At 42.6% G+C, this 23,285-nt stretch overlaps 1 protein-coding gene across 1 annotated transcript; it reads left to right on the top strand.

Annotated features, from left to right (window-relative positions):
* The first annotated feature begins 4,337 nt into the window (after positions 1 to 4,337).
* Positions 4,338 to 13,790, top strand: LOC119650159 (probable medium-chain specific acyl-CoA dehydrogenase, mitochondrial). The gene is made up of 4 exons (XM_038052706.1): positions 4,338 to 4,654; positions 12,250 to 12,594; positions 12,663 to 13,314; positions 13,381 to 13,790. Exons 1-4 carry the CDS (start codon positions 4,640 to 4,642, stop codon positions 13,617 to 13,619), a joined length of 1,251 nt encoding a protein of 416 aa, XP_037908634.1. The 5' UTR covers positions 4,338 to 4,639; the 3' UTR covers positions 13,620 to 13,790.
* The last annotated feature ends 9,495 nt before the right edge of the window (positions 13,791 to 23,285 follow it).

Below are 23,285 nucleotides of genomic sequence, written 5' to 3'. Positions count from 1 at the left end.
GTTCAGTACTCGCCGAAGCACTCTTCTCCACCGTCCAGCTGAGGTTTCCGCTGAGGTTCGGGACGAATTCCAAAGAGCGTGTATAGAATTCTCGGATATGGATCCTTTGCATAGACCAGGTATTCCCAGACTCTATGCATCTCCAGCAACTCCGGGAATTCTATCTCAAATCAATGATGAGATTGCATCTCGACTGTGTGCCGATATGTCGCTGTTGCAACTACAATCACTTGTGTATTGTGGTGCAGTTGCGGCTATCAGATTGCACGGTCAGAAGATTCGCTTTCGCGTTATTGGTTTGAGTGACCAAAGACATCCACCATAGAAAATTCGTCTGGAACGTCGGCGGGACTCACTAAGGCAGGACATTGCTAGACTGATTCAGATCAGCACTGGCAATGCTAGCCGACGGGTGAGAAATAAAGTGCAGAGGGTTTACCGGAACTATGCCATCCCCAGTGAGACACCCGTAGTTGAAATTCTGGACACACTAAAACAGAAACTTTCTGTCATATGCAGTCGGTTACGACGGTATGGCAAAAGTTATTCCAGACGTGTCCAGAATGCAACATACGCAAGGAACCAGCGGAGCTTTTTCAGATCTCTCAATTAATCCCAACAGAGCGTCCAGACAATACAGTTCTCGGTGACGGAAGCGAAAGAGTATTGGGCTGAACTTTGGGGGTTACCCGCCCAGCATGCTGAGCATGCTGATCACCGCCGAAGGCACCCACCATGCCAATACACCTGGCATGAATTTTGCGGATGTTACCGAAGAGGAAGTTCGACGAGCCATAAACAGCTCGAAGAACTGGAGGGGCCCAGGTCTGGATCGGGTGCAGAATTTCTGGTATAAGAAATTTACCAGCGTACACAGTCGTTCACTGCGGGGATTACCTACCTTATCCCTTAGAAGAACACGGTGCAGGACCCCGCAGACACAAGACCGATCACTTGCTTACCAACCCTCTACAAATTCATTACGTCCATTATTAGTGGAACGATCAATGCGCACCTCAAGACCAACAACATTCTGCCCGAGGAGCAGAAGGGCTGCCGAGTGGGGTCAAGGGGTTGCAAAGAGCAACTCATTATCGACTCGGTAGTTGTAGGACAAGCAACTAGAGGCCAAAGAAACCTCTTCAGTTGCTATATCGATTATGCCAAGGCTTTTGATAGCGTTCCGCATACCTGGCTAATCGATATCCTACATCTGTATCGCATTGATCCGAAACTAATAAAGTTTTTGGCGACAGTCATGGAAGGGTAGCATATCAGTCCGTACATCTGAGGGTGCTAATACCCCAGAGCCCATCCGTATACGGAGGGGCATCTTCCAGGGGGATTCGTTGAGCCCCCTTTGTATGTTTTGTATAGCACTGAACCCCCTTTAATGGCTACTGAATGATGCTAGAGGGCATGGTTTTGCAATAAAGTATGGCCTACGTGCTAAGTGCGAACTGACACACTTGACGTACCTAGATGACATCAAGCTGTATGCTGGTACTGACAACCATCTTAGAAGTCTGTTGCGAGTAATAGACATTAGACAAGTGTCGAATCTAAGCCATCCGCAAAGGTCATCACGAGCCGCATGCCGAACATAGCATTGGTGACCTCCACATCGAGGCTATGACCGAGATAGACTTCTCCAATTACCTAGGAATTCTGCAAGGAACCCATGCTCGAGTTGATGATCTGAATGATGCTCTGCTGTCCGAATTCCTGCGACTTGTAAAGCTGGTACTGAAATCGCATCTCTCGGGGAAGAATAAAATAAGCGCTTTGAATATATTCGCTATCCCTTCACTGGCTTATGCATTCGGAATATTGCCGTGGACGAAGACCGATCTGGAAAACGTCCAACGGCGGATACGGACAACTATGTCCAAATTCCGAATGCATCATCCAAAGTGTGCCGTGGAGCGGATGAACCTGCCTCGCGACATTGGAGGTAAGGGCGTGGTTGACGTGGCGGCACAACATCATGTGCTGTGCGCTTATTTTCACAGCAAAGAGCGGGCGAGTCCCTTGCATGCGGTTGTCTGTAAGGCAGACTGTGGACTGACTCCACTTAACATCAAGGATTGATCTTTCAATCCTCTGAGTGGGGTCGGACCAAGAGCGGATCGATGAACGGAAGTCGAAGGGAATGCACGGTAAATACGTGAATTGTCTTTGGCAACCATTTGTCGATTTGTATTTGTCGAACAGATGGCTGTGTGCTGGGGAGCTCTTTGCTGAGACGGAGGGGTTCATGTGTGCCATTCAGGAAAGCGTGGTCGCCACCCGAGCTTATAAAAAGCTCATCATGAAAGAACGGGTGGAGAACGACCAGTGCAGAAAGTGTGGTTCGGCGTTAGAGACGTTGGACCATCTCATTTCTGGCTGTACTGTTATGGCACCGGTGCAATACATCACCAGGCATAATGCTGTATGTAAGGTTATTCATCAAAACCTTGCATATAAGCATGGGCTGATCACGGGAACATGTCCGGTTTAACGATATGAGCCGCAAGTAGTACTTGCTAGTTCTGCTTACAGCATGTATTGAGACCGGCAAGTTCTGACTGATCGCCACACTCTACACCACAAGCCTGACGTACTGTTAGTTGACAAGACGGGTCGCTCCGCGTATATTATTGATGTTGCTATCCCCCATAATAGCAACATTGAACGGAAATACGTGGAGAAGAAGTTGAATTATGAGCCATTGGCTCGGGAAATCAAAGAAATTTGGCGTGTCGAGCGGGTGGTTGTAGTTCCCATAATATTGTCAGCTACAGGTATTGTATCTAAATCCCTCACGGCTTCCCTTGATGTCCTGGGACTCTCACACAGTCTGGTTCAAACCATGCAGAAGTACACCATTCTGCAAACGTGCTCGATGTTGCGGGGAGTACTCGACGGATTTTCCCACTGACCTACCACCGGCCACCACCACCAGCGCCCCTTTAGTTTTTAAGTAGGTAGGATCGTCCGAGCCTAAATGCTTGGCACTTAGTGCTAGTATTAGGTAAAATTCGGCATCTGCAGAGATTGTGATAACTCGGAAATAATAATCTTTGACGCAACAATCCATATTGGATCAGGGCCTTGAAATGTGTTAGAGCACTTCATTCGACTGGTATCCGACGGCAAATCACAATATAAATTCCACTGCCACCAGTGAGAATTGAACCGCGACCTTCCGTACGATAGCCTTGTGCTATAACCACTCAGCTATCCGGACAAATTAAGATACATCGACCTTAAACCAAATTTTTTGTTATTATGGAGTTTTCTTGCGTCGTTTCAGTGTAACCAGAAAAGTTGGTCCTTATTAATAAATAGTTTTAAAAATTAAAACTAAAGTTTTTTCTCTGGCAGCAGCTTGTCAATCTAAAAAAAAAATTTATATGTTTGAAAAAAGATAAAGAAACGCCTTTTTTTTAAATATTTTTTTATTGTTTTTTTTTGTGTGATATGATAAATCAGAACTGTTTCATTTCTTAATATATGGGCTTAGTATTCTTTTATTCATGTCCTTATAAACTACGTTGAATTTTTTTTTGCTTTCACACTAGCAAAACAAGGTCGGTGATCATAAAGGAGACATCTCAAATTTCATTCTTTAATCGCCCTTATCCAACAGATGTACATAGTGTTCTATGTAGAGTGTTCAAACCTAAGACGGTATCTCTAGCGCATTTCCAAGTTCATGTAGTCTACATGCGTGTTCTGTGTGAACTCAACCAGTGAATAGTATCTTTCTAGACTAGATTTAGTATGCCAGAAGCACAGACGTTTTATTGACAAAATTCAAAGCTTTTCTGGGCTGTATTCCCTACAAACTATACAACACTCAAGCTTCTAAAACTATGTTTTATCATTCTAAGAGATGTCGCCACTAGGAGCTAGCGTAGACCAGTGGTACTCTGAAAAAAATAAAATTAAAAATATATTCGCCTTGGGTATTAAGTCACTAATCTACAACGAAAACTGTGTGAGTAGCGTGTGTTATAAGACATTGATGTTTTGAAAACTCACTGCCTCTGTATCATCAATATTGGAGAAAGAGAGTGGAGTGCGTTGGCTTAGGGGGTGTGTGGGTAAACACACCATTCAAACCCAAGTGTAGCCGATTGAACTCTCATTTTAAAATACAACCAACAACATTACCGAACCCCCGCAGGTGATAAAACTAAAAGAAATAGATAAGAGATGATTTAAGTAGTAATAAGTGATAAGCCTATAACACAAAGTCCGCGAATTGTGGAACGATCTGAGAGTCTCTGTTTTGCTTAATTGCTATTAATTAAGTATACTATTCCTTCAAGCAATTCAAAACATTAGTAAACTGAGAATGGTGGCTACACTGCCAGTTTAGCTAGTATCAGAGTTTGTTACTAAAATTTTAAGACTCACGCCTTTATCTTTGTATTTATATACTTGATATAGCTTAGTCGGAGTGAGTCCCAAGCTGTGTTGAAATGAGAACGTCCAAAAATTCGCAAACAAGCCGCAATCACTAAAAAGTCATAGTACAAAACGCCGGCAACTTACCACTTTTGAACAATCACGCGTTGGATTTTGATAGTTAATTTCACCTAAAGTAGATGGTTTTCGGGTTTACCTCTGCGTAGAAAGAGCTCCCATCATGATTTTCAAAAATGTAAGTGAACCTTGAACCATTGAAATAATTTAGGAGTTTAAGCATAAATTATAAGGAGTGTTAATACTATAAGTAATAATTGTTATTTCAATCCACTGAAGGTATTGTGGTTTAATTTCTTAATAATAATTTGATAATAAGCCGGTGAATTTAAAATAGTATTTCGAGAGGAATGCGAATTAAAGAACCGTAAATTAATGAAATATATGTAAATACATATTTAAAGTGGTTTAGTGGAGTGTGCCAATGTGATTCTCACACTACATCTCAGAATAGGCGAATTAACAACCTCACCCCATCAGTAAAAAGCATCCCAATATAATACAACCTAAAGTACTCTTCTGAAGCTTATTTAGTAATACCAATAATCGCAATATTGATAACTTTTGTTACCATCTTTGCTTTTTTTTAAATAGCATTTTCGATTTAAGATTTACATTGTGATAAAATGAGAACCCAATGATATTGTGTTTTTAGTTTGATAAATTCTAAAATGGTTTTGGTTTAGTAAATCCATTTGAATTCCTACTGGAGAAGAGGAAAAACGGCTGCCGAAGTACTGTATATACGCTAAATCAATAAAAATATTAGTTAAACAAGCAGATTTCTTCGATTAATTTACAAGCGATATGATTCAAAAATATTTTTGGGAATTTTGATCTTTAAATAAGATGTAGATAATAATAAAATAACAAGATAACGATAATAACGGGCTCAACCTTGATTTATAATCAGATTTTAGCGCACTATGAGTTTTATTTTAGTGTTTACTTACTTAGATAAATTAGTTATTCCAAATAAACAATAATAATGCGTGAATGGGCAATCCTTCAAGTTGCGTTACGTTTTGGAAGTAATAACAAGCTATTTAGAAAATTCTGACAGTTTTACCTGAACGGCGATAAAACATACTTTTCTGAAAGACTCAAAGGCCGCAAAAGAAACTGGAGTTGCACTAAGCGGGATTCGTATCTTGAGCACTTTGAATATTCGGTGGTATCTCTTCTCTTGTGACTCTATCTGAATTTGAATAATAGTGTCACTATTATTAATTTTAACGCAGTCGTATATTATCAATTAAGAGCAGAGTTAAAATTAAAAAAAAAATGTTAACTCAAATTGAAATCATCCTCACAACTTAAACCTGACTCCAAAGAAAGTAGATTCCGTCAGACGATGGCGATCCACTTCTTCCGAGAATCTGCTTTCGGAACAGGCAAAAAAGTTTTCTGCGGGGTTTTTGTTTAGTTATTTGTGCAGCAAAGCACGAAACAATATTTCATCGTCCTCCTTGGCATTTCACGGGGTAAATTAATTTTGACAGTTATTTTTATGAGTACTTGCCAGTGGCTGGGCTACTGAAGTTTGTTGGCTCGGGTTGTAACGTCACACAACATGGCGCGAGCTTTTCAACCTATTTGAATTTGGTTGAAATTTGAAATGCTGATAATTTTAAACACAGTTTTTTTACGAAAACGTTCTTTGAGAGTTTTGTTAGATTGCACCGTTGAAGTGATTTCTCGCATTAGTGAAAATAAGGCGGAGCGTCTATTGAAAAGTTGAATTTATTAAAGTAAAGGCTCGTCCCTACATAGTTCATTTTCAGTAGGAAAGCGTCGCTTGTAGCAGTATATGCGGTGTCGTTATTTTACCGCAGCTAGAAGAAAGGACATCTCTACTCCTAATCTAGAATTCCATAGATTTGACCATCTTTAGACGTTTATATATCGCATCCATTCGAGAAAATGAGGAATAAGACACTATAGTCTGAATGGCCGTGCAAAGTCTACTTATCTTAGGTAGTAGATGGGGCCTTTAATAGTATTCATTACTAATTTATTGCATCTTTACCTTACTGAAATACTGAGTTCCCTGTGAGGTGGGTATTAAAAATTCACTGAAAGCATTCCCTCTGGTCGCTTGTTGCGCCATTGATGATATAAGTATTTCCTGCTTGCCGTAAAATGCGATCAAAATCTAAGGGCTAACAATCTGCTGATTTCGAATTTTTATTGCTATAGAAACGTTACTCATGCTTCGGATGAGGACGGACCAACCGGTAACCACCTCTGGCAATCGTACCAAGACACGAGTTGGTTTTTGGAATGTGCGTACTTTTCTCGACAACGGTATCGACGGCCCCTGGAATGCTCGTTTGTTCCAACTTGAGCGTCAGTTCCACTGTTACTGGGGTTAGATGATGCATTCCGGAGCGCGCTCATCTCTTTCTATCAGAAGTATGCCATTGTACTCTGGAACACCGGGCGATTCCGGTTTCAGAATGTGGAACATTTCAATATTAGAGTTATACACCAACGGATACATACGATTCAAACAAGCAGGTAGTTTTTAATGTACGATTGGCTAAAAGAGACTTCCTAGAGGTGACATTGTGATCATCGTGATCTGAATGATAAGGTGGGCTCTGGGGGCTTCTCAGTCATGTAATGGGGGAAGACAATATTAGCGAGTGTAACGATAATAATAATAATAATAATCGTTGGCACAACAATCCATAATGGATCAGGGCCTTGAAGTATGTTAAAGCACTTCATTCAAGACTGTAACGGTACACTACAGAACACTGTAGATTATTACCCTGATTTGACTCAGGTACTCATTCACAGCTGAGTCGACTGGTATCTGACGTCAAATCACGATACAAATCTCACTGCCGCCAGCGAGATTTGAACCGCGACCTCCCGTACGACAGCCTTGTGCTCTAACCACTCAGCTATCCGCACAGGTAACGTGTAACGATAGTGGAAGGTTTTATGAATTTCTACCACTGTACTAAAGGCTCTATTGATCACAGTGAGTAGTTGCGAGCGTGACGCTCCGCTCGAACTCTGATACCGCATGAAATCCCGGGAATCCCGCCGTGTCAAAAGTGAATCCATTATTGCGTTACTCAGGGAGGCAGAAAACGTATAACGTATCTCGACGTGGAAGATACATTTCACCACGGTTCTCAACCGAATGGCATCCGGTGAAGTTCCTCCTGTTGTGGATGAAATGATTAACCACGGTAACTTGGAGATACATTCAATTCCCACAAACAGAAGTGAAATCATTTTAGTCATCAATTCACTCAAATGGGATAAAGCCACTGGGTTTGATGGTCTCCCCGCAGAGCTATTCAACGCTGTTTCTACAGTTTCTGCAAATTTGCTACTCCCACTCGTACCGTATAGAAATACTAAAAACTCGAGCTCTTTCCCAGAGAGTAAAAGATCTGATCTGTGACAATTGGAGAAATGTCTGCTTGCTCCCTACCGTCGCGAAGATATAATAAAGTCACTATAGAACTAAAACGCATCAAGGAAAACTTCCAAGGCTTGATCAGCAGAGAGCACGCTAGTTACCGCCGTGGATCTTTCTCCACTGACCACATCAACAACGAACAGGACGCAGAGTTTAGATCTCGGCTTTGCCTTCTCTTTGTCGATTTTGAGAAAAATTTCTACAACGTGAAACTAATAGCTATAATTAGAGCCCGCCAATTTTGCATTTTGTGGCCGATAGAATTTCTTTTGTTATCGGTGACGTTGTTCATGCTCCTTTGTCCAGAGGGCATGAAGGACTTCAATGGACAGTAACATCTTTTCTCAAAAAACGTGACTACGCTAATGATATCTGTTAGCTCTCTCACCGAGTCATGGATCTTGGCCAAATGGCTCTAGATTTGGAAAGGAAGGCAAACTTCTCGGTCTGACGGGCAATATGCAAGATTTTTTTTTTTTTGGGTAGAGAGATGAAATGCATTTACGCACAAAGTGCCGGACTCCTGTTTCAGACAGACTACCGGCTGAAACACCCCCTGGAGCATCTAGAACTTTTACCCAGAACCGTTTGAAACATCATCTCATGCAAAAACTTTTCAGTAAAGGACCAAAACCCCGTGGATTCAGGGTGTCTCAGCTACCCGGGCAACTCTCCTATCCATCTGCCATAAGAATGCCTTGAGTGGAATGTGCCACTCGGTTCCACGCATTCTCCCTCAACATCGCGCTTTCGATTGAACCACGGCCGCATGTCGTTTATGAGATGCGCGATACATCTGCCTCTTGATTCTTTTTCCCAAGATAATGCCATGCGCAGAGAGTGTGGACCCTCTCTTCACAAACGGTAGCTTCCTTATATCTCTAGCCTTTTCTGAGGTAAATAAACCTCCGCTCGGCGGATGAAGAGCGATCGGAATAACTCCCGCTATTGCCATTACAGCTGGTTCCGAGACGGCAAAATAGACGGACATAGCTCGCAGAGCCCCTCGTCTTTGTACTTGCGCTAGGGGCTTACGGTACATTTCCCTACTGAGGAAGTCAACCTATACTTCGGAACCATAAAGAAGGACGAATTGAACCGCACTTATCAGCAAGCGACGCCTGCTGGATATGGGACCCCCACATTGGACATCAACCGGCAATTCGCAAAGATTCTAGCCGCAAACTTGCCTGCGGTGCTCGAAGAAACTCAACTTCTGTCTGGCATGATGCCGAAGTATGTCGCCGCTGATTTGGACAAGACCAACCTAAATAGGGAAGGCTGTGGGAATCCCCTCCTTAGTCAGCACAACGACTTCGCTTTTCGTCAGAGCTAGATTCCATGCTCAATCATCCATCTGCTTACTCGCCGATTCATGAGAGCGTTTCTTTAGTTGAGGATGACAAGAATCATCGCTCGCCGACAGCGACGACTGTGTGCCTCAGCCAGTTTTACTGTTTGAACCAACTCCTCAATGGCATCAATTGTGGATCGCCCCGCTCATCAACCATATTGTGTTGGTAAGTAATCTCCAGTAGAACCCATTGCATCAGCCAGTCGTGGTTTGACGGGTCTCTCAAGCAGCTTCCCCGCTGTGTCCAACATACTTAGCGGACGATGCGCTCATGGCGCCTCGGATTTGCCTTTGCCCTTGCTTATCAGCACAAGTCTCGCAACCTTCCAGCGGAAGAGAAAAATACCCGCTGTCAAACATGCATTGAATGCGTCGAGTAGCAAGTTTGGCTTGTATTTACATGAGAGTTCCAACAATTCGCTTCATAGGCAAGATCGCCTCTTCTAGTTCCTTTGCAGTAAAGAGTAGGCATTCCTCAGTATTCGCTTCTTCATCGACCGGGTCAGTTCGGATGGAGTGGATAGGAAACGATTTCCTTCATCTTCGCTGCTTCTATAGAAGAGGATGATCGATTGGCACCGGGTTTTTTGGTAACCAGCTTCTATATGCAATAATGGACATAACATCGAAAGCGTTGATTGACTTGTATATTTAGAAAGCGTCGTTTGTGGCGACAGTGGCACCGGTACTAGATCCACTTTCACCTCCTTGCCTAAAATCTTGAAATGTAAGTATCTCAACACCAAGATCAAGTTGAAACTGTTCAGTGCTAATATTTTTTCTGTGCTGCCATATGAAAGGTTCCCGCCGCTGTTAGTTACTTCGTCAACAGTTTTCTGCGACGTGTCATTGGGGTATACCGACGAATGGGTCACTCGAGGAGCACTTAACACAGAATAGTAAAGATGTGCTGAGGTAGTTGAAGCGCATTTCAGCGAATCGTGAACGATTTGATTATGGAAAGAACCACTGACAGGTGTGTCAGAATCACTCTCGCCATTGCAGCAAACGTTGCATTATTCCGCTTTAAAGAGGTTACTCCTGTTCCACTCCTAGTTTTAGCATAGTCTTTCCATTTGGGTCCATCCTGCTTACATAAAATCGAGTTTACAATGAAAAATGATTGCCAAAGAAATGAAGAGGCTTCCTGTTGTTGATAGTCGCCAACTATAAAGGCGAAAGTATAGATCTATATATTTACTCTTACGTATAGGAGCTGCATAGCTGTGACATACATATAAATGCACCGCGAAACCCAGACATCTATGTATTTCGCTAGGCCCTTGACCTAATTCATCTAAATTGATATAAGGATCTCAGTTGGTTTCGTGAGAATAATTTATTAACGTCATTTGATTTTTATCATCATCATCATCAACGGCACAACAACCGGTATCCGGTCTAGGCCTGCCTTAATAAGGAACTCCAGACTTCCTGGTTTTGCGCCGAGGTCCACCAATTCGACATCCCTAAAAACTGTCTGACGTCCTGACCTACGCCATCGCTCCATCTTAGGCAAGGTCTGCCTCGTCTTCTTTTTCTACCATTGAATTGCCCTTATAGACTCTCCGGGTGAGATCATCCTCATCCATACGGATTAAGTGACCCGCCCACCGTAACCTATTGAGCCGGATTTTATCCACAACCGGACGGTCATGGTATAGCTCATAGATTCCATCATTGTGTAGGCTACGGAATCGTTCATCCTCATGTAGGGGGACAAAAATTCTTCGGAGGATTCTTCTCTTGAACGCGGCCAAGAGTTCGCAATTTTTCTTGCTAAGATGATTTTTTATCCTTTAGTTTTTATCCTGATGGGCCAGCCTCTTTTTGTGTTTTGTTGGGATAGGCCACATGTAACAAGGTTAAAGACGCAGCGTAAGAAAACTAGTCCGAGCCACATAAACCCTTGACGCCACACTAAATATTGATATTCTCCTGGATAAAACTGAGGAACGTGCAAGGGACTTTCGAAGAAAAAGGAAACTGTCGTGCCAAGAGCTATTACATAGAACCTGAATACGCCAAAAAAGCGTATAAATTTCTCTACTTTAGAAGCCCAAGTACGCCCAAGTTAGCAATACAATCTCTGAGAGTTTCTACAGCGTTATTAAAGAAGTTGAGCGATTCAATGACCGACTGGTGAAAATTACCATCATTTCAGCTAATCTCACGATTTATTTTTTTGCGACCTACGCTCCACAGACAATTCGCCCTGATGCAAGGAAAGGCGGCTTCTGACAACTGTCGAAACGAACACCTACAGATGACGCCAATGGTAATGTCGGCGAAAACGCAGACGGCAGTCGATGCCAGGTGGTAAAGGCTTCGATGCAGGGAAAATTTATCGATATGATGTGAAAATTTCTAAATGACGACTCCATTGCTAACTAACGCAACAAAAACTTTCCAACGTTATCTAAGTAGAAACAAGTGAGGTGAATGTACATTATCACATTATTCGCTTGCACTACTTGTGAAATTAAAATAAAATTTAGAATAGTACAAATTGGAAGGAGGGGTGGAGGTAAGGGAAAGGCTACTGGACCCTTATTTTTTTTTATAAAATAAATAAAAGTACCCAAGTCACCCAAGTTACATGTTGAAAGTTGACATTGGAATGCGCGAGATGGGAATGGGCAAATTGGAAGTAGTAAATTGGGAAGGCTAAGGAGTGTTAGGGCTGGAGAAAACGAAGGAATATTGCATATTATTACATGCATTTCCCCGTTAGGTTGTCCCTGGACAAGGTAAAGAAAATACAGTTTTTGAGATAGCTCTCCCCTTTGGTCGCCTACGGCCACATGGGATGATCTTTTGACTACTGCCCAATGCAACATATATCCTGATCTGCAAATAATGTGAAAAATGGGAAGAAAATTTAGACATTGTCGATCATCATATTTTTAGTCTAAAAAATACATAATCACAATTTTATTTTCAAAGGATCCTTTTACCAAACTCCTTTTCATTCAAGATATTAGGAGCGGCAATTCGTAAACAAGGCTTGGGAGTTCAATTTTCTGCAATAATCAATCGAGGAGTAAGCTATTCCCTATCAGCCGAACAAAAAGAAATCCAAGATGTAGCCCGGAAATTCGTTCGCGAGGAAATAATCCCAGTTGCTGGACACTATGATAAAACAGGCGAGTTCCCCTGGCCTGTGGTGAAAAAAGCCTGGGAATTAGGTCTAATGAATACTCATGTGCCACCTGAAATCGGAGGATTAGGATTGGATGTGTTCACGTCTTGTTTGATCGCCGAAGAGATTGCCTACGGATGCACAGGTATCATGATACCTATAGTGGTATCATCAGTGGCGGTAAGTATTATACCTTCTTCTAACTCAATCCTAGAACTGCATTTTTCTTGCATCTAAATGTATTACAGCAAATGCCAGTAGTCCTCGGAGGAAACGCAGAACAGAAGAAAAACTTCTTGGGACGTTTAACAGAACAACCTCTACTCGCGGCATTTTGTTGTACGGAACCGATCGCAGGATCAGATGTAAGTGGTATTAAAACCACGGCCGTAAAAAAAGGCGACGAATACATTCTAAACGGGCAAAAAATGTGGATTTCCAATGGCTCAGTGGCCAATTGGTACTATGTGTTAGCACGAACTGATCCTAACCCAAAAACCCCTGCCAGCAAAGCATTCACAGGTTTTCTTGTCAACGCAGACACACCAGGTATTACCCCTGGTCGTAAGGAATGGAATATGGGACAAAGAGCATCAGATACAAGAGGGGTCACATTTGAGGATGTAAGAATCCCAAAAGAGAATGTCCTTATTGGTGAGGGTGCTGGATTTAAACTAACGATGGCAACGTTTGATATGTCAAGGCCTGGTCTAGGGGCAGGCGCTTGTGGCTTGGCTAGACGTTGCTTAGACGAATCTGTAAAATATTCAATGGATCGGAAAACGTTTGGGGTTCCTATTGCAGATCACCAAGCTGTGCAGTTTATGCTAGCGGACATGGCTATTACTGTAGAAACAACACGTGCAATGTACCAAAAATCTGCTTGGGAATTCGACACAAGTAAGATAAAAAATATTCATAACTATCTATCTTAAACTAAAGTATATATTTCCGCTATACTTCTAGATGTTAACAGCAGCTATTATTCATCAATTGCGAAATGTTTTGGTGCCGACATGGCCATGAAAGCTGCTCTGGATGCTGTTCAAATTTTCGGTGGAAATGGATACAACTCGGAATATCCTGTTGAGAAGTTAATGCGTGACGCTAAAATTTTCCAAATTTATGAAGGAACAAGCCAAATTCAAAGACTGATTATTGCAAGACGTCTCCTTGATAAAGCAAAGGCTGGAGAACTGAACTGATTTTCTTTTTATTAAATTTGTTGGCATTTATTTTTCTGTGGAAATATTTAGATATACTGGGGCTGATATTAGCATCTTGATATTATTTTCTAAGTAATTTTTATAGATGCATCTTTTGAACTTATAATATTCAATTATATAGAATATACTGTTTATATTTTTGTGCTATTATTGATCATCTTTAGAAGATCTAAATTGTTCGAGCTCTTCACGAAACAGCTTCAATGAGTCAGGTATGCAAGTTTTCCCTACAAAATTACTTAAAAAAATATACCTGAATGACCCACAAGCAATTGGAGCACTGGCAGGACGAAATCAGGTGATTCAAATCTTATTGAATCCTAAATGTGATTAACTTCACATATCACCTAGGAAAATGTCTATACCTTAACGATCTAAAGGCTGACATTCAAACAACCTCGACCATCGCACCGTACACATGTTGAATTTTATTAGAACACTATTATTATTATTATTCTGTTAAGGGAAAGTCGCACCACGTCCTTGAAGGACTATTGTGCCCCTTTTACTGGTTATACTGTACCAATTGATCATAGTATCTCAAGCATTTCTGTAATCGTTAGGAACTTTAGTATGTTCAGTACTTCCAGATGTTTCAGTGTATAGAGGTTTCGTCCTCCTCCTCACAAAACCTGCAGGCAGTGTCCGTAGATATCCCTAGCTTCCCTAGGTGATAGTTCAGCCGGCAATGACCAGTGAGAATTCTCACTATGATTCGGAGGTTCTTTTTGGTGAGGTTTAAGCAATCCTTTGTACGCATGGGTTCGTATCCCCCAATAAGCACCCTGGACTGCTCCATCCCCGGTAGGCCCGCCCAATATAGTTCCCTCAACCGTTTCTCTTCGTTTCTTATAATAGATTCATAGCCATGAAACCGTTTCCGATTCCACAGAAGGGTTCTGGCCCGTGTAAAGGCACCCCTGCTCCCTTCTTGGCTAGTTCATCCGCTGCCTCGTTGCCTTCCAACCCAGCATGACCTAGAACCCAAAGTATCCAGACCTTGTTGGATGAGTCGAATGTATTCAGTCTCTCAAGGCATTCCCATACCAGTTTAGAGTTCACCTGGTTGGACCTAAGTGCCTTGATCGCTGCTTGGCTATCGGTGAGACTAGCTATGTTCTGCCCCCTTTAGTTCCTTTGCAGATTAAAGGAGGCACATCTGTCTATGGTGTATATTTCCGCCTGGAATATGCTAGTGTACCTGCCCATTGGCTCAAAGTACATTTTCCTTGGACCAATGACACCGGCGGGTGCCTTCTGCTGTGAGGGATCCGTCAGTGTACCAAGTAATCAGTTGCTGGTTTAAGCCCTATGTCCCAGCCACGCTCTCCCAGTTTGCCTTGTTACTCCAACGTGTTTCAAACTTCTTATCAAAGTGAAACCTCGTTATCATGTTGTCCCTCGGTATCAGTAATTCGGGATGCCGCCTAGAAAGGATATCAATCTTCCTTCGATTTAGGCAGCTCCCCGCCTCACTCATACTACCGGCCATCCTGAATATTGATCTGCTTGCCTGCATCTGTATGTGCAGATGGAGAGGGGTTAATCTCAGAAGGACCTCCAGGGATGCCGTTGGGCATATCCTCATTGCCCCACTGATACACACGCAAACCAGCCTTAGGAGCTTATGTAATTCCCTGGCTTGTGTGCTGAGTTGGGTTCTTTCTGCCCAGATTACCGCTCCATAGGTAATCATTGGCCTTACTATTGCAGTATATATCCAAAGTAGTATCTTCGGGCTGCAACCCATTTTTTTTCCTGCTATGGATCTGCAAGTCATCAGAGCAATCGTGGCTTTCCGACATGTGTCTTCCAGAGTAATTTTTGGTCTAGCGTGATTCCCAAATATTTGACCTCCTTGGACAGCCTTGAGTGGTGTTCATGATAATAGAATTTGTACCTGTTTGTACCTCTATTTGTCTGCTTTCTAGCATTTTGCCCATCCAGAGTGCCAGGGTGTTTCCCACTCCTTTGCGGCTCAGGGCATCCTGTATTTCTATGTGCGATGTGTTGTCGAATGCTCCTTCTATATCCAAAAACGCGCACAGTGCAATTTCTTTTGTTTCTATGGCGTCCCGTAGTACCTCTATCAGCTGATACAGAGCAGTTTCGGTTGACCGTCCTGCCCGGTAAGCGTGTTGACAGTGATGCAGAGGATTACGCTTTAGAACGTTAGTTCTAATATAGTTGTCTATGACCTTCTCCACCGTTTTTAGTACGAAAGATGTTAGGCAGATTGGTCTGAAAGATTTAGGGTGAAAAGGATCCTTTTTACCCGCTTTCGGAATAAAGACCACTTTTGCCCGTCTCCATGCCCTTGGTATGTAACCCAGTGCTATGCTCCCCCTTACCACCCTCAGAAGAGACTCTAAGATAATTCCTAGGCCTCTCTGAATAAGTGCTGGGAAAATGCCGTCTACTCTGGAAGATTTCCCACTGCCCATCTTAGCCTAGCTTCTGAGCATACCTCTTTTGCTAGTTTCCAGCTCTCTTTCCTTCCCCTTTTATTCGTTGTTGGGGTGTCAGGCAGATTGTTGTCGCCTGCCACCGAGGAGGGTAGGAGTTCTGAGAAGCAGGTGTACCCTGTCCTCCTCATTCTCGGTGAATGTCCCATCTTCCTTTTTCAAGCAGACAGAGGATATTCCCCCGTCTTTGGCTACAGCCTTGTACAGCCTGGTTGCTTCTGTGATCTATTCAATCCCTTCACAGAATTCCCTAAAGCTGTTCCGTTTCGCTTCCCTGATCGCGTTGCTATACGCAGTCAGTGCATTTTTATACCTCCGCCAGTGCCCGGTTAAAGAGTTTTCGTACCTCTGTTCCCATTCTGGCTAGGTTCTTGTTTCACCATGGTACATCCCTTGATGACTTGACTGTCTTGGCCGGACAGTTGGCCTTATATGCGTCAATGACGATTGTGTTGAGGTTTTCCATCACCGTTTCTAATTCCAGTTCGCTCCTGATGTCACCGCCCCCTTGAAGGTGGGCAAGTGTTGTTGTACCTCCTGTCTGGTGCTGGTCACAAATGTTGGAGTGTTCCCTACGTTGTATATTTCTAACTTATTGCTAAGAATAAATTCGAGAAGGTACTCACCTCTACGATTAGTGTCGCTGCTTCCCCAGACTTCGTGGTGGGCGTTGGCATCGCAGCCGAGAAGAAGTGGTAACGCTCTCTCCTTGCAATACTTCGTCAGCTTTGCGACTTGTTCCGGTGCAGCCCGGCTCTCGTCTCCTGGGAAGTATCCCGATGCTACATCTGCCTCTCGAGTGCTCCTCCCGGCTTCCAATGAGACTTGGATAGCCACAAGGTCCCCGGTTAAGAACTTTGAAAGACATACGTATTTAAAATTACGTTTGAGAATTATGCAAGCTCTTGGTTTTTCACAAGAGGAGTCCCAAATTACCTGCATGCCTCCTCCTTACAGACCGCGAATCTGCCCCCGTGTACTTCCAAGGAGAACATTGGAATAGTGCTGGTTCAGGAGCCCTGGGTGTACGGCTCCTGAACCAGCACTATTCCAATGTTCTCCTTGGAAGTACACTATCGAAGAAAGTCTTTTTTCCAAGCCAAAAGTTGTCGTCCAAATATGTCGAATAACTATTTTTCATAAATTTTAAAATATATATTAAGTGCGGTTGATAATAAACTTATGGACTGGTTCGTATCTACTTTGCATCTCCCTCACACATTGCAGTATTGAATTGTTGATATTAAACTTGGTAACAAATCATGTGCTAGTGTGCAAATTATGTTTTTCACTTTGTTATAAAAAACAGAGTTTCCGTTCCTAAGATCATACGATCTTCTTTATTTCCGAATCAGAACTAACTACTAACATGTAGGATCTTACCTATTTATACTATATCTACGCAGGCCAAATATTGTTCTTATGAAGAACAAGTCATAAAATTGATTTCCAACTCCAACTCTTATTCAACCATCTGCGATGCAGATGTCATAATATCGTACATTCGTACATTCCCATCACGTGGTACACAAATGTTACACTGGGTCAGAGTGCATCTTGTAATCATGCGTTACACAGATGTTACATTGTTTGACGCGCAGGTCAAAGTACAAAGATATCTTATCTTAGAACTATGGTACAAGCAATATAAATAACATATGCTTATACTGTAGATTTTCTTAAACAAATATTATTGTTGTACTATAATTTGCAGCCACCTCTGTTCTCTGCTTAGCCTCTACGCACCGACTGTCATTCCTAAACTGTGGTTTTGGATGTTACCTAAGAAGGGCACTTCGCACCGTTTTTCATCGTTTTCTGCGTGCCTCTCACTCGGTAAACGTAGTTTGTCCAGCTACTAGCTACGTTTTTTTATAGGTCTCATCGCAAAAGTGTTTCCATAATAATCGTTAGGCCGGCCTTGTGTTCTTCTTCAGAGCTCCCTGAGCCTCTTTGTATCGATTCCACTCAACAGTTAAATCAGACTTCAGAGCACGTTTGAAGAATTTCCTTGCTGTTTTCCGCGGTTTTGCCAAATTCAAGTTCCAACATGATGTTTTACGCTTATCCGGTGTGCTAAATAGACAGCTCTCTACAAAACCTTCGCTCATACTAGTTATGATCATTTGGGTTTTTTGTTCCGGCAATGGATATGATGCAACTCCGAAGGATTGTAAAGTGGGCTCATTACTCAAGTTGAGGACCTGCAGTTAGGACTTTCCTAGATATTTTAATGCTCGCGATCTCGTGTTGATATTAGAACTTCCCTAATAAATAAGGTAGGTGTTAATTTTGCATTTTGCTATTGCCCCATAATTTTACTCTTGAAATATTGGGTGGCTCTAATGAATGTCCGTTCGTTATAGAGGAATAATAATAATCGTTAACCATGATAGCCTGGAAGTCTTTTGAAACCACCATGCAGTAGCGCAAACGCGTCTCATCTGGAAGCCAGAAGAAGGAGTTGTTGAACGATGCAGCTCAGAAACCCTATTTAGGTATATCCGCGCACCCTCTTACATATCATTCAAGGAGCAGTAACATTGCTCGAACTAATTGTTCGTACTACCGCCGGCAAAGTTCAACCCAGATATCTTACGGTATATATACACTTACGGCTTCACGCAAAGTTTGATGCCGTGCAATGCTGTATTCCTTACAGGTAAAGGAGCTTCCTCCTAAGCTCTCCGCAATGCTTACTCTGGTAATAGTATGGATTGGTGCCTTTGCTACTTCGATTTGTCCTTAGCCGCAGAGATCTCCAGAGATCCTTTCCCATCAACTTCAACACAACCCGATGTTGTTGTTTGCCCGGAGGCGGTTTACGCGAAGGTAGTTTGCTAGAATGCTGATAGAAGGGGCCTGATTCGGCTCCTCCGTTAAAAACTGGTTTTCAATAGACTAAGTGAAGAGTTGGAGTCTAGACTCAAGTTCTCCGTCGATAAACTTAAGGCTGTCCCCTTACTCATGGTTGGATAGCCATGATCGAAATTTATTTTTAATTTGGTTGAAACTGGCGGTCGTTGTCTCGCGGTAATTTTGTCAATTAATAGCTTTTTTAATTGTGAAAAGACAAATGATTGGTTCCTAAGTAGCTGTTGAGTTGGGGTTGCTTCATGTGGCTGTCTAAAGCGTTAAAGATTTTCTGGTTGTGGCTTTGACACGTTTTAGGTTCATGTCGGTTTTTACATCTCAAGAGCTGCTGGACTTTGCCTAGCACTAAACGGCAAGCGAGTAGGCTCAACGATCCTATTTATTTAAAATCATAGAGTGGTTGGTGGTAGGTTATTGGGAACATCCACTGAGCACCCACCGCAATATCGAGCACGTTTAAAGAACCGTGCCCTTCCGCATAGTTTGAACCACAGTACAATAGTCCCAGGATATTTAGGGACGCTATGAAGGACTTAGGCACAACACATATAGCTGACAACTTTATGAGAACTTTGAGTGTAATTCCGCGGTAATTCTAGCGAATAAATTATTTAAAATAATCGAGGCTTGTTTTTCTTATTCCCTAGCGTTGATTTATATTTTGCAAGTACCGATATTTCGGGAACCACTCGTTGTTGATGAATGCGAGTCTCCCGCGCCTGAAAACGGGACAAATTTTGCCAATTGGTCCTCAGGTTGGGGGTTGGGTAGGGCTGACAACCCTACACGGAAAACAACTTGTTACGAAGCCACAACAGGAGCCTCGGAGAGTATCGATTTTACAACGACGAACCCGGCAACGAAAACGGAATAACGCCATCCACAACACAGCCCTCCGCAACATCTGTAAAAGGGAAATGGATGCCGCAATAACCGCAGTCAATAGAGATTCTGGAGACGAAGCATCAACAAATGATATTCACAACCACCTGAAGAGCGTTATCATAAATACGGCCACAAACATACTTGGCCTCAGCCACAAAAAGAGTCGGAATGGCTGGTTTGACGATGAATGTAAGCTAGTTACGGAACGGAAGAATGCCGCATACCGAGTAATGCTGCATTCTCAAAGAACGCGGGCCCGCGCGGAGACTTATCAAGAACTCCGGCGAGCGAAAAAGCGAATTCACAGACGGAAAAGGAAGCCTGGGAGAAACAACAGGTCTGTGAACTAGAAAAGTACAGGGAGCAAACGCACCAGATGCAGAAGTTTTACCAACAAGTCAGCAGGATGAAGCTTTCCACACCTCGATGTTCATCCTGCCAAGACAAAAAAGGAAATCTGATTTCCGACAGAATGGGCATATTGGAGCGATGGGTTGAGTACTTTGATAAACTATTGAACAACCAGTACATCGGCGAGTTGGAGGTCCCCCCTCCCCCTATAAGATATTCTCCGCTATCTTGCTAGACCGGATAGCCCCATATACTCAGAACATCATTGGTCCATACCAAAGAGGCTTCACTCCAGGCAAACCAGCAACAGATAGGGATTTTCTCTCTGCGGCAAGCGATGGAAAAACTGTTGGAATATGGACATCAGTTGCACCACCTCTTCATCGACTTTAAAGCCGCCTATGATAGCAAAGCCAGGGTAAAACTGTACACGCCGAGAATTCGGTATCCCGACGAAATTGATAAGACTGACTAGGCTGACACTGGCCAATGTGCGCAGCCAGATAAAAGAAATAGGATCACTCTCAAGACAATTCGACATCAACAACGGTCTATGACAAGGGGATACCCTCTCATGCGTGCTCTTTAACCGGGCTCTGGAAAAAGTGATCCGTGACCCGAGGTGTACAAACTGCCCTCATCCAGATCGAGCAGGCGGCACAAGATCTTGGGTTGAACATCAATGACGGCAAGACAAAATATATCGTCAAAGGTCAGGTCCAAAAAGTAAAAAACGAACAACATCGAATCGCACTGGCCAAACGAAAACAATAAAGATAAGAGACTACAACTTTAAGACCGTTGAAAATTTCTCCTATCTAGGGTCGAAAATTACAACCGATAACAGATATGACGATGAAATCCACGCAAGATTGTTGGCAGCGAACAGAGCCTATTTCAGCTTACAAAAACTGTTTCACTCGAAACGTCTCACCATGGACAATATAGGGTCAAAGCTCTTACTGTACAAGACTATAATCTTGCCAGTCCTTATGTATTCCTCGGAGACTTAGGTTCTTAGCAAAAAAAAACTGCGAACTCTTGCCCGCGTTCGAGAGAAGAATCCCCCGAAGAATTTTTGGCCCCCTACATGAGGATGGACGATTCCCCAGTCTACATAACGACGAAATCTGTGAGCGATACCACGACCGTCTGGTTATGGATAAAATGCGGCTCAATAGGTTGCAGTGGGCGGGTCATCTAATCCGTATGGTTAAGGATGACCCTGCCCGGAAAGTCTATGAGGACAATATCTATGGTAGAAAAAGAAGACCCTGTCTGAGATGAAGCGATAGCATAGGTCATGACGCCAGACAGCTTTTAAGGATATTGAACCGGGGTGTCTGGAGTTCCTTATTCAAGGCAGACCTAGACCGGATGCCGGTTGTTGCGCCGTTGATGATGATGATGATGAATGGGAAGAGCTGCTAGGAATGACTCGTTGGGTGATTGTGGGCTTCCTGAATATATCGAACTCAAGGTCTTCCCTGTTTCTAATTGTTTTGATGTGCAGGAATGGTATTTCTACCATTTGTTCAGTCTCCATAGTGAATATAATATTTTTATGGAGCTGTCCAGCAATCCTTTCAACAGCGATTTGTCCACAATGGCTAGTACATCAACATATCTAACCCAAAAAGTGGGCATTATCCCACGCTGTTCCGTTAGATGCTCTAGACCTGCCATAAACATTTCGCTTAGTAGGCGAGAAAGTGGGTTACCCGTTTCTGTGCTTGCGGTGGTTTTGTAGTATTTATTCCGGAAGGTGAAATAGTTTTCACTCATCCATATTGACGCTAGCGGGCGATTCTCCCTTTTTTCCTTGGTTGAGGTGCGGTGTTTGTTGAGCCACGTTTCGAAGTTATGTAGGGCCTGTTTGACGGGTATACTCGGAAAAAGTGTGTAGTGAGCATAAGGAAAATAGGACGATCAGACGATCATCCTAAGTGGCCGACAACGACTTAGAGGACAGAGCTATCCTAGAAACCTAAAAAATTGGCGAAATTGAAGCTCCATCAAAGTGCTCGGTCGACACGTTCTTGCACGCCTCTGTACTAGCCAGGCTCGGGAATGTGGAGGGAGGGGGTCCTTTGAGCTCTTTGATCCCTCACGTGTCATTCATACAAAATCAACGTGTCTATACCGAAGCGTGGGTCCGCTCCGGATTTCAAAATAGATAACACAAGCCTAACAAATAACAACCAGAATGCGAGCTAAAATTGAAAAATAAAAAAAAACGGCTCAACCGCGCGCGGGGCTCGCGAAATCAATCGGAAATTATTCAAAATTCATGATATATTACTTATTCCAATAAAAAAAAAAATAAAAGAATAACAGAAAAATTGTAAATAATAATATAAAATAATGGCAAGAAAAAAAATAATTAAAATCAGAGAAAGTAAAAAAATAATAAAAAGAACTACAAGAAAAATGAACTCCAATCAAAAGAAATTTTAAAAACTTACACTTGCAGACACTCCGAGCTCGGTGTGGCGTGTAGCTAGTTGATGCTGATTCTGTACTAAGAAGAAAATATTCAGAACATTAGAAGGTAAATTTACAAAATAAAATTTTACACTTTACTATTTCATTTGTTCTTTCTTTTTTTTTTTCAAATAAAAAAAAGAAAAACTTTAAGGATCCAGTTGCTTCTACATATGCTGCGCGCGGGAATTTTCAAGATCGGGCAGCGAAAATGACACTTTTGGTTTACATTGTGATGTCACCGGAACAATTGAAGAATGTCCATCGATCACCGGAATAACAACGATATTCACATTTCTTTACATGGATTCGAAATGAAGGACAATATCCAAAATTGAAACACCAGAGAGACGACGAGCTTAGTCCTTTCCTTTGGATTTTAGCACTTCTGCGGCAATTGATACACACGAGTTCATTTATAATACACAATTGTCCACAATGACCAAAGTCAAACCGGAAACGATACCCTCCCCTCCCGTATCTGCCGATGTCCAAAAAGTTCCCTTTCAAAGTCCGGACAGCCGCTGCTCCAGCTGCCTCCTGTGTTTCAATCTCAAAACTTCTCCTCCAAAATCCAACACTCCAA

This window comes from Hermetia illucens, chromosome 2, assembly GCF_905115235.1.
Source record: "Hermetia illucens chromosome 2, iHerIll2.2.curated.20191125, whole genome shotgun sequence".
Taxonomy (NCBI): Eukaryota; Metazoa; Arthropoda; class Insecta; order Diptera; family Stratiomyidae; genus Hermetia; species Hermetia illucens.
Note: the sequence above shows the minus strand (reverse complement) of the source record. Positions and strands in the feature narration are given on the sequence as shown.